At 38.0% G+C, this 12,103-nt stretch overlaps 3 protein-coding genes across 3 annotated transcripts; all 3 read left to right on the top strand.

Moving 5' to 3' along the window:
* The first annotated feature begins 772 nt into the window (after nt 1-772).
* LOC149156547 (uncharacterized) lies at nt 773-1,948 on the top strand. Its single transcript, XM_089444784.1, has one exon. It carries the CDS (start codon nt 773-775, stop codon nt 1,946-1,948), a length of 1,176 nt encoding a protein of 391 aa, XP_089300910.1.
* LOC149156546 (uncharacterized) lies at nt 1,949-3,398 on the top strand. Its single transcript, XM_089444783.1, has 2 exons — nt 1,949-2,591; nt 2,773-3,398. The coding sequence occupies exons 1-2, from the start codon at nt 1,949-1,951 to the stop codon at nt 3,396-3,398; spliced, it is 1,269 nt and encodes a 422-aa protein (XP_089300909.1).
* A 3,452-nt stretch (nt 3,399-6,850) lies between these two features.
* On the top strand, nt 6,851-11,249 carry LOC149156545 (cell division cycle protein 48 homolog). The gene is made up of 9 exons (XM_089438275.1): nt 6,851-7,010; nt 7,124-7,289; nt 7,421-7,649; nt 8,236-9,002; nt 9,102-9,323; nt 9,480-9,551; nt 9,667-9,948; nt 10,179-10,538; nt 10,719-11,249. The coding sequence occupies exons 1-9, from the start codon at nt 6,982-6,984 to the stop codon at nt 11,013-11,015; spliced, it is 2,424 nt and encodes an 807-aa protein (XP_089294401.1). The 5' UTR covers nt 6,851-6,981; the 3' UTR covers nt 11,016-11,249.
* The last annotated feature ends 854 nt before the right edge of the window (nt 11,250-12,103 follow it).

Genomic DNA, 12,103 nt, shown 5'->3' with positions numbered 1-12,103 from the left:
GATCGGAGAAGTTAGCATTTTCAAAAAGTCAGTCCCCTTCGGGGTCGGATGACCAGCTTAGGGCGTGTAGTGAAGACCATAAGCAAACTCCACCGTCGCTCAAAATTCCAAACCCTTTGTATATTATATCGCCTTCTATGCCCCCTCTGGAGACAACCTCTGATCATGAAGTTCCTAATCCTCCAATGCCCCCTCTGGAGCCAACCTCTGATCATGAAGTCCCTAATCCTCCCCTGGTCCCTCAACCTTTAATAAATATCAGCAAGGAGGTCCACATTATCCAATCCTCATCTTCGTCCCCAATTATGAAAAAATCTGGAAAAGAGCCTTTGATTACTCCCACCCCTGTTAATTCTCCTATATCCTCGCCTACAAACTCGATCGGTTGTGATTTGGACTACCTATTAAGCAAGAAATCACTGGAGCTCAGGCCTCTCACCATTCATAAGCCTGGAAATCGAAAATCTCCTCAAATAAGCCCTAATTCTGCAAATAACATTACGGTGAGGAGAAAAAACAACAGGGGCAGTAGACACTTCAGGGGGAGGGGTGATGGAGCAGGCAGAGGAATCAGTAATCTATCTCTTATAGATATTCCTATCATTGATATGACAGAAGAAAGGCCTCTTAGAGCAAGCATGGCCGGAATACCTTCTAAATGAATTTTATCATATCCATGAACATTAGAGGTCTGGGGGCAGACCAAAAATTTTTGGCCTTAAAGAATCTTTTCCTTTCAGCAAGCCCCAAAATCATTTTAATTCAAGAGACCATGCATGCTTCTTCTGTAGCAATTTCTTATTTCAGGAAGATGTTCCCCTCTTGGCACATTTCTGCTTTGGAAGCTAATGGCCTTTCTGGCGGGTTAGCGGTGTTATGGGATCCTGCCTGGATCAAAGCAAAAACATATAGTTGTCTAGCGGGCATTCTCATCTCGGCACAAATGAGGGGGCATAAATGTCCAATAAACATTTTGAATATATATGCTCCCTACAAGAACAGATTGCCTTTCTGGGAGAAACTTTTCGCTTCAGAAATTCTTGACGTTGAATTTTTATTGATTGCAGGAGACCTTAATATCACCTTAAATATGGATGAAATCTGGGGCATCAATAAGAAAAAGGATCCCCTTGCTGACAGAATAAAAAATGAGCTTCTAAGCAGGAACTTTGTTGATATTCTCCCTCCCAAATTGCATCCGACGTGGGAAAATGGAAGAGCCGAGAAAGCTTATATAGCCAAGAGACTAGATAGATTTATTCTTCATGCTAGCCTAATTGATAAGATAGGCATGCCATTCTCATCGATTGAGAATGTCTTCATATCTGATCATAGACCGATTATGTTAGGCTGGAGGGAAAAGGGGTTTAGAAGAGGTTACTCTTTCAAATTCAACAGATCATGTCTGGAAGATCCAGAGTTTAATGATATCATAATAAAATCCTGGAGTGCGATGTCGTCTCCCGAATCTTTTCCACTTTTAATGACTTTCAGGGACAAAATGGAATCCATTCGAAAGGTGGTAAAAGAGTGGCAGTTCAAGAAAAGGCAATCAAACAGGAATGATCTCCGGGAAATTCAAAAGGAATTAGACAGTGCCTCGGAAGCCATGGCTACTCATACACTATCCTTTAAAACGAGATGCCGGATAAAGGAGCTACAAAAGAAAAAACTGAAAATTTTAGAACAGGAGGAATCTTTCTGGAGATTGAAGAGCAGGGCGATATGGCTTAAGGAAGGGGACAATAATACAATTTTTTTTCATAAATTTGCCAACTCCAGACGTGAAAAGAATTCTATTTGGAAAATAAGTGATGGAAGAGGTGGTTTCCTATATTCCCAACAGGACATTTCTAATGAGGCAGTGAAATTCTTTGAAAATCAGTACAAAAGATCTGAGGACTGCAAGATTCAGGATATTTTGTGGGGCATTGAAGTGTTTCCTTAGATGTTCGATGAAGAGCTAAATGATCAAATTTTCCAGCCAGTATCTGAGGAGGAGCTGTTAGGAACAATGAAATCTTTTAAAAGGGACAAGTGCCCGGGACCAGACGGCTGGACGATAGAATTCTTCATTCACTTCTTCGATCTTATCAAATCTGATCTGTTAAGGATGGTGGAAGGATCCAGGATGTCAGGCAGTATCAATCAAAAAATCTCTTCCACTAATATAGCACTCATTCCTAAAAAGGGAGATGCAGATTCTTTCAAGGACTTTAGACCGATTTCACTTTGTAACATCTCTTTCAAAATTATATCGAAGATCATTGCTGAAAGAATCAAAGGAACTTTTTCAAAATTCCTAACAAAGGATCAACACGGCTTTTTAAAGGGAAGAAATATTTTGGACGCAGTTGCAAACACACAAGAAGGTCTGTTTGCCATACACTCTAAAAAAAGTGATGCTGTCATCCTCAAGATCGATCTCCGCAAGGCATATGATTGCCTTGATTGGGGCTTCACCAGGTGCTTACTCGCAAAGATTGGTTTAAGAGCCAGCATGATTAACTGGATCATGGCTTGTGTTGAGAAGGTGAACTATGCGATCATCATTAACGGGATTCCATCTCCTTTTTTCCTTGCGGCCAGAGGTCTTCGCCAAGGCTGTCCCCTATCGCCGCTTTTGTTCATCTTGGCTATGAATTCGCTTAGCCTCCATATAAACAAGGCCGTCAAGGAAAACAAGTGCCGTCCTCTGAAAATCTGCAGAAATAATTCAATCTCACACAATTTATTTGTGGATGATATTATTATGTTCGGAATGATATGCAGATTCACATGGTTATGCTTTTATGAAATCATTAAAAATTTTCAAAAGATTGCAAATAAACAATGCAAAGTCAATAATCTACCACAATGATATCAACCAGGAAGAAGTTGAATGGTTATCCAACCTTTTTGGAATTGAGGTGCAATCCATCAGTCTTGGAATTAAATATTTGGGTTTTCAGATAAAAGCAAATGGATATTCAAAGACTGATTGGCAATGGATTCCAGATCGATACTACAAGAAGATTTCAGTTTGGGAATATAGATACCTTTCTTTGGCGGGAAGAGTGACCTTGGTGCAATCAGTGTTAAATCAACTTGCAGTTTACTGGGCACATTTATATTTTCTTCCTGCGAGCATAATTCAAAAAATGAATAAGCTAACTGCGAATTTTATTTGGGGTGGTCAAGCGGAAAAAAGGAAATATCATCTCTCAAAATTATCCAGTATCTCTTTGCCGAAGAGTATGGGAGGATGGGGTTTGCTCGATCTGCGCACTTTCGGGAGGCACTCTTATGCAAGTCTTTGTGGAAAGCGATTCATGGAGAAGGTCCATGGAGTCTCACAATTCAGAAGAAATACTTGGGCAGAAAGGATTTATCATTCTGGTTCAGGGAGGGAAGGATAGGCGCCTCTTATGGGTCTTCAATTTGGTTAAGCCTTCGTAAGATAGAAAGTTATTTCTTGAAGAACTTAATTTGGCGATTCCAAACTGGCAATAAGATCCTTATTGGAAAAGATCAATTCCTGAGTGGTGCCGAGGAGATAAATGTGCCTGAATAAAAATTAATTTTCATAGGAGGGGTCTTTTCTTTTGGAACAGTTTGATTGCTGGCTGGCAGGGATCTATTCCGCTTTGGAAAGAAGCAGGAATCTTGGAAATGACGGTTGATATCACTCTTCAATGGGAATACATCAGGACGTGCCTAAGGAATTGCGGTATATTCCGCTCATTGGAGTCTGATTGTCTCATTTGGAAAAATTCGAAAGAGATGAATACAGTCCGCGTCAAAGATGTATATCAAAATCTAATTGGTCTAAAGGAGTCCCCTCACAATCCTTCTTTCCCTCGTATTTTTTGGAAGGCTGGATGCACTTCCAAAATGATTTTCCTCTCTTGGATGACTTCCCATAACAAGAATTTATCTTGGGAAAACTTAAAGAAGAGGGGATGGCAAGGTCTTGGTTTATGTCCTATTTGCAGGTCAGAGGAGGAAAACAACTGTCACTTATTTTTAAACTGCAAAAGATCTCAGCAATTATGGCAAGCTTTGGAGAGTTGTTATGGAATCCAGCATAAGTCACACGCTTCAATTATTGAAGCGTTTCTTTGGTGCAGTGAGCAAAAGGAGTCATGGAGAACATTATTCACTATCACTCTGTGGAGCATTTGGAAGTGGCGAAACAACTCTATTTTCAATGACAGGAAATATCCTTTCTTGGATATCTTTTTCAATATTGTTTCTCTCTTTGAAGCACTCCCGCAAAAGACTCTTATGCAAAAAAAGGAGGCCTGTAAAGAACTTTCAAAGGAACACTCAATTTTTCCAAGGGCATACTTCGATGGAGCTGAACAGAAAGGTTCCTGTCGCTGTGGAGTTCACATTTTGGCAAATGAAAATAACCAAATTTTGATCCACTAGAACGGGGGGAGAGGCTCCAACAACAAAGCGGAGGCGATGGCCCTCGCTGGCCTTCTAAATTTTTGCCTCTTTCTAAACATTCAGGATGTCTCAGTGTTTGGAGATTCAAAAGTAATGGTGGATTATGTCTCAAGAAAAAATAATATTTTCATGCCACACCTCGTAGGATGGATGGACAGGATCAGTTTTTTCTGGGGAAGTTTGGATGGATGCTCAATTCATCATATCAGCAGGGCTCAAAATCAGCAGGCAGACTTGTTGTCAAAGGAAGGTCTTCTTTCGGCTCCAGGTTCTTGGTTTTTGCAGGTATCTTCTGAAGGGAAAATTTTCACTATCCAGGAATTTTCTCTTCCTGATTTCTAATTTTATGAAAGCAGTCTCACAGGTATACATGGGTTTTCTCCTTCGCCTTATGTTTGTTTTAAAAAATGTTGCTTCTTGTTTCTCTTCCGCGGAACTTTTTCTCCTATGGTAACTTTATGATCTAAGAAAATCTTAAAGCTGGATGTTAGTCTATGATCTATTGGTTTTCCTGGAAACACTATGATCTAAGAAAATCTTGTAGCTGGTTCTGTCGGTTTTCCTGGCAGAGCCTTGCCATTTTTTTGGGATATGTTCCATGTTTTTTGCTTAAAATGATCCAGCTATATGGGTCATATTCAGATTTTCAAGCGAATGTACAAATATGCCTCTTTATATATCTTATATAATACAATCATGCTTTTTCGTCCTGAAAAAAAGTCTTTAGAGACAAATTTGATCTATTATGTTGATTTTTTTTCAAAATTTTGAAATGACACCAACAAAACCATGCATCATTAAATCTCTAGAGACAAATGTTATTTGTCATGTTGATTTTTCATTCAAAACTTTGAAATGACACTTAAAACAATAAGAAGTTATGTTTTGGTTCTCCTTGTCCAATCTCTGGAGGCAAATGTTATTTGTCATGTTGATTTTTTGTTCAAAGCTTTGAAATGACACTTAAAACAATAAGAAACTATGTTTTGGTTCTCCTTATGCTCTTTCAATGAAGGTGACAAAACCTATCATTACTTAGTTGTCAATTGGCAATAAAGATAGACATATTTAGTTGCTATTTATAAATGCAAGTTGACTCGTTACATTTATTCAAAGAAAATTAAAGAAAACCACGACACTTAAAATATCTCATTGGTGGTTTATAAGGAGACAAAGTTTTACTCTCTTTTACTTTTATTCAAAGAAAATAATCCCTAATGAGGAGTTTTAGGCCTTTCTCTAAAAAAACAAAAAACAATTTCAATTTAAATAATATTTATAAGAAAGCTAATTTCCATATAATTATTGCCAAAACTACTTTTAAAAACTAATTTCTTTTATGGTCATCGCCCAAACAACTTTCAATAATAACATCTTACCTTATTTCTTGCGCATCAATTCTCCTAATAACCCCTAACCCAAAAAAAACATCTAACCTTATTTCTATATAATATAAAATACTATTTATAATTAACTCCTTTATTATATAAAATTCTCCGCATATTATTTACAATATATAAAATATAAATTACATTAAAAATAAAAAATTAAAATTAAAACCTCATCATTCCAACTTTCAATAATAACATCTGACCTTATTTCTGGCCAATCAATTCTCCTAATAACCCCTAACCCAAAAAATCATCTAACCTTATTTCTATATAATATAAAATACTATTTATAATTAACCCCTTTATTATATAAAATTCTCCTCATATTATTTACAATGTATAAAATATAAATTACATTTAAAAGTAAAAAATTAAAATTAAAACTTCATAGTTCCACCTACCCCTACTTCATATTTCTCCGCATGTTGCTATCCTCTCCATAAAATAAGATTCTCCTCATACTATTTACAATACAAAGTATAATCAACATTAATGAATAGATATCATGGTTCCACGAACCCCGCCTTTTGCTTATCGAAATTATTGGGAAAAAAATCAACCTGGCTGAGCCGTGGCGGGTTTCCATCCATGGTTATGGTCCTCTCCCATCCCCACCTTCTGGAATTAAAGAAAATTTGGGGTTCTTTAACTTTGGCTAAAGTGTCCCCAAAAAGTTCACTTAAACAAAAAAAAAGTAATCCTCCACGGCACTTTTGCTTTACTTCCGTCCCAAGGAATGTGTGATGGTTAGTTAACCTGGCTGAAATGAACCGACCTTCCTCTAGTTAGGTAAAATAACTACACGAGATATTCTTCGAAAGCCCTATTAGTTATTTAAAATAATTTTTCATTTTAAAATTGGTTATTTTAAATATTTTGAATTATTAATAAAATATAAAATTTATTGTAAATTTTATATATTATTTCACATCTTACAAAAATTACTTATAAATTTTAAATGATTTTTTTATATTTATTTACTTAACTTTTTAAAATATAAAAATATTTAAAAAACATAGAAAAAATAATTTTTTCTTCGAAAGCCCTATAAATATCCGCTCTTCCCTTCCCTTATGGCAATTCATACGGTCTCTCACGAAATTGCGAAATTGTTTGCGGATCAGACATCCATCGAATCAATTACACCAGTGCAACAATGGCGCACAAGGGAGAATCTTCAGAACCGTAAGTCTCCTTGCTTTTCATTTTCAGAGGGTTTGGTTTATCAGGTCTATTTTGAAGTGGTAGTTCTTGTGTTGTATGCTGTTGAGCTAAATTTTGTTGCGTTTTGATTACAGGAAAGGAGTCAAAAGGGATTTCAGCACTGCTATTTTGGAGCGGAAGAAGGCTCCCAATCGCCTTGTTGTCGATGAGGCTATCAACGACGATAACTCTGTGGTCTGTCTGCATCCGGACACCATGGAAAAATTACAGCTCTTCCGCGGAGATACAATTCTTATCAAGGTATGCTTTGATATTGATAATGGTAAAATTGCCCTCTTTTCTTGGCTCTGTGGGATTCGATCTTTGATCTATTCGTGATATTTTGATCTAATTTGCCCGGGGCACCTGGGGTTTCGAATTTTGTGTTTTAGGGCAAGAAGAGAAAGGATACGATTTGTATCGCTCTCGCTGATGAGACGTGCGAAGAGCCCAGGATTAGAATGAACAAGGTTGTGCGTTCGAATCTGAGGGTTCGACTCGGCGATGTTGTTTCGGTTCATCAGTGCCCCGATGTAAAGTACGGCAAGCGTGTGCATATCCTGCCTATTGATGATACCATCGAGGGCGTTACTGGCAATCTGTTCGATGCATATTTAAAGCGTGAGTCTCATTTTTTTCCCGACTCATTCTGTTTTCATATTTCTCTTCTTAAAGTGATGGATATTCTAGTGTTTTTTTATTTTTTTTTCTTCTGAATTCTGCCTTTCCAATGTTTTCATTTCTTAATGTCTTTCTCACCTTTAGAAAATGTAGGTCAGTGCATTTAGTTTGCACCAATGCATGAATTTACCATCTTGTTATGAGGCTGTTCATACATGCCAGTATCTTAGGGTAAATTGTCTTATAAGTACAACAAATAGATCTCGTAAAGGTAATTTGATTTTCATAAGCTTAAAGAAACTCAGGTTAGAAAGATTTGCTTTGTGCGTTTAATATGCTTGCATTGTTTGTTTGGGGAAGTTTATGCTACCTACCTCATGGTAGTTGAAATATGAGCATACAGTGCCATTTTAAGTTTTGAATAGCTCCCTGTAATTTGCGTTATGAGTTATCTTTCTAACATTGTGCGTTAAAAGTTTAGGATGATATGTTTTGTGCAATTTATTTGCTTTCTTCTTCTCTTTCTACAATATGGGTTATAAGATCAGGAAATATGGTTTCTAAAGTTCTGATATTTTCTTTGCAGCCTATTTCATGGAGGCCTATCGCCCAGTAAGGAAAGGAGACCTTTTCCTTGTTAGAGGTGGAATGCGCAGTGTAGAGTTCAAAGTAATAGAGACGGACCCTGGGGAATATTGTGTTGTTTCTCCTGATACTGAGATCTTTTGTGAGGGAGAGCCTGTGAAGCGGGAGGATGAAGATAGATTGGATGAAGTTGGTTATGACGATGTTGGCGGTGTAAGGAGGCAAATGGCCCAGATTCGTGAATTGGTTGAGCTTCCACTGAGGCACCCACAGCTCTTTAAATCAATTGGTGTTAAACCACCAAAGGGAATTTTGCTCTTTGGACCACCTGGTTCAGGGAAAACCTTAATTGCTAGGGCAGTAGCCAATGAAACTGGTGCTTTCTTTTTCTTAATTAATGGGCCCGAAATTATGTCGAAGTTGGCTGGAGAAAGTGAAAGCAATCTGAGGAAAGCCTTTGAGGAGGCAGAGAAGAATGCCCCATCCATTATTTTTATTGATGAAATTGATTCAATAGCACCCAAAAGAGAAAAGACACATGGTGAGGTAGAGAGGCGAATTGTTTCTCAACTTCTGACACTGATGGATGGGCTAAAAGCTCGAGCCCATGTTATTGTGATGGGAGCAACTAACCGGCCAAATAGTATTGACCCAGCTCTTAGAAGGTTTGGAAGGTTTGACAGGGAAATTGATATTGGGGTTCCTGATGAAGTGGGGCGGCTGGAAGTCCTTCGTATACATACAAAGAATATGAAGCTTTCGGACGATGTATGAACTTAACCGCGTTGGAATTTTCTATTTTCACATATTTCAACGCTATTTTTTATACTCTGACTTTATATATTATGTTTTTGATTTTTGGTGCAGGTTGATCTTGAACGAATTGCGAAGGACACACATGGATATGTTGGAGCTGATCTTGCAGCCCTTTGCACCGAGGCTGCGCTACAGTGCATCAGGGAAAAAATGGATGTTATAGACTTGGAAGATGAGACCATCGATGCTGAAATCCTCAATTCTATGGCTGTTACAAATGAGCACTTCCAGACTGCGTTGGGCACCAGTAACCCATCTGCCTTGCGTGAAACTGTGAGTTTTGTCAAATTTCTTCCATCAAATATCCTTTTCTATATGTATCAGTCAAGAGGGGTTATATAAACACTCAGGTGCTAACAATGCATCTCTTCTATTTGCTTATTTATAAGCAATAGTGTATTAATAATAATATTTGTATTTGTACGATAGGTTGTTGAAGTGCCCAATGTTTCTTGGGATGATATTGGTGGTTTGGAAAATGTCAAGAGGGAGCTTCAAGAGGTAAGCAGTGGACCTCAGGATTACTACATTTCTATTTTTGATTCTTTCAAGGATGTCAACTATGTGCGAATCTTGAAAATCACTAACTAAGATGTACTTTAATGTTGGTCTGTAGACTGTTCAATATCCAGTGGAGCACCCTGAGAAATTTGAAAAGTTTGGCATGTCTCCTTCGAAAGGAGTGCTCTTTTACGGGCCACCAGGTTGTGGTAAGACGCTGCTTGCAAAAGCTATTGCGAATGAGTGCCAGGCCAATTTTATCAGTGTAAAAGGCCCAGAATTATTAACTATGTGGTTTGGAGAAAGTGAGGCTAATGTTCGAGAGATTTTTGACAAAGCCCGACAGTCAGCGCCTTGCGTCTTGTTTTTTGATGAGCTTGATTCTATTGCTACACAGGTATGTTGACTTTCGATACCCAAAATTATTCTCATCTTTGAGTGGAGTGATTCATGAGCGAAGTTTGTCATATTTATCTAAAGGGATGTTAATTAATGTTGAAATAAATTGCACTTCCCATGGTCAAGAGTAGTCCACTCTTTATTGGAGTGATTTGTGTGCAGATTTTTTGTAGTGCTTTGTCTAGTGAGACATCAATTAAATTTTGAAATGTAATTCCAATATTGCAGCGAGGGAGCAGTGTTGGCGATGCAGGTGGTGCTGCGGACAGAGTCCTAAATCAGTTGTTAACAGAGATGGATGGGATGACAGCCAAGAAAACTGTTTTCATTATTGGGGCTACAAATAGGCCAGATATCATTGATCCTGCATTGCTAAGGCCTGGTAGGCTTGACCAGTTAATTTACATACCATTACCCGATGAGAGTTCACGCCTGCAAATTTTTAAAGCATGCTTGAGAAAGTCACCGGTTGCCAAGGATGTTGATTTGACTGCTTTAGCTCGTTATACCCAAGGATTTAGTGGAGCTGATATTACAGAAATTTGTCAGCGGGCTTGCAAATATGCCATTCGAGAAAACATCGAGCAGGTAAGCAATAGTATCCATGCTTATATACAGAGATTTGTTCTTGCTTATTATATTTTTTCTTTGCTTTTACTTACTCTCATGTTACATTCTATGTGGCCTGGAGTAACAAAAGGCTACGTACCTTTAGGTTCTGTGATATTTCTACTAGACACTCATTAGCTCATTTTGAATATGATGTAGGATATTGAACGTGAAAGGAAGAGAAAAGAAAATCCTGAAGCTATGGATGAGGATGATAGTGAGGAGGTATCTGAAATAAAAGCAGCTCATTTTGAGGAGTCAATGAAATATGCTCGAAGGAGTGTCAGCGATGCTGATATCCGAAAATATCAAGCATTTGCACAGACGCTGCAGCAGTCTCGAGGTTTTGGTACGGAATTCCGATTTGCAGAGAGGCCAGGTGGTACAGCGGCAGCTGGTTCTTCAGAACCATTTACTGGAGCAGAAAATAAAGAAGACGATGACTTGTATAGTTGATAGGTCCCGTAGCATTAACACTGCCTGATTATTAAAGTGGCATGTTTATCTTCTTTTGGGCAACTTAGCGTATTTCCTGATACATTGAAAAGAATTTATGGAGGTTGTTCTAGAGAAGACCTTGTTCACAAGGTAGTCGATGCTATGAAAATCTGCTTTTTCTTTAACGCGTAGATAACTATTGTCTTAATATTAATCAATGTGTGAGTCTTCGTAGACTTTTTTCTTGTCCAATTATCTTATCTGGTAACATTTAAAACATTGCATGTGTATGCATTCTTTGTTTATGAATATTTTGGAGGTTTCTGTAAATGTTTTGATACTCATGAGATCAACTACATATACTTGCCAAAAGGGTCAAAATATATCTTTGGCTGACGGTAATCCGGGCAACAAAATCAATGGGGGCATAAGTTGATATTGACAGTAGTGTCTTAGGGTGTATTAGTAAGGAAGGTGTTTTCGGGCTAAGGATGTCTCCTCAAAGCGGGTAGGTTAAGGGGCTCTAGGTCGGGATCAACCCCGCTAGGTGAAGAGCTGTATGTGTATCGTAGGGAGCCGGCTCAGTAAAGAAGACTGAGACTAAGCATCCGATCTGTAAGGCCTTAAGTCAACTAAAATGTGTTATACTGTCGATTTGGCTTGATGAGTGCCTTTTTGGTAAGGAGATACCCAGCGCTGAGTAAGCAACGTTTAAATCATCTACCCTTCATTCAGCTACTCACCAGAAGCACCCCTAGTGTTCTGTTCCGTCCAACTCTGCACATACCAAATAAACTTAAGTGCCACCTTTGTCACTTACAATAAGGAGATAGATCAGTGAAATATCTCTATCAAACAACTAAAATTCAATCATCAAAAGTGTGGTTCAACTGATATTCGTGTGTCCACAGTGACTTAAACAAGATATTCGTGTGTCCATCTTTATTAATGGAGCACTGAAATATATCCTATTTGGCATCCTGATATCGCATAGGAAATGAGTTGGTAACCAAGAATGAATTTGGCTAATATATCTAGATCGACTATTTTTTGGTCGATTTATAGACATTTGTAAGAGGGGTAATGAACTATTGGCAGATTTATAG

The sequence above is a fragment of the Pinus tabuliformis genome, chromosome 9, assembly GCF_031772625.1.
Source record: "Pinus tabuliformis cultivar Carrire ecotype Pingquan chromosome 9, CPIR1, whole genome shotgun sequence".
NCBI lineage: Eukaryota > Viridiplantae > Streptophyta > Pinopsida > Pinales > Pinaceae > Pinus > Pinus tabuliformis.
This window is presented reverse-complemented; position numbering and strand designations above follow the sequence as displayed.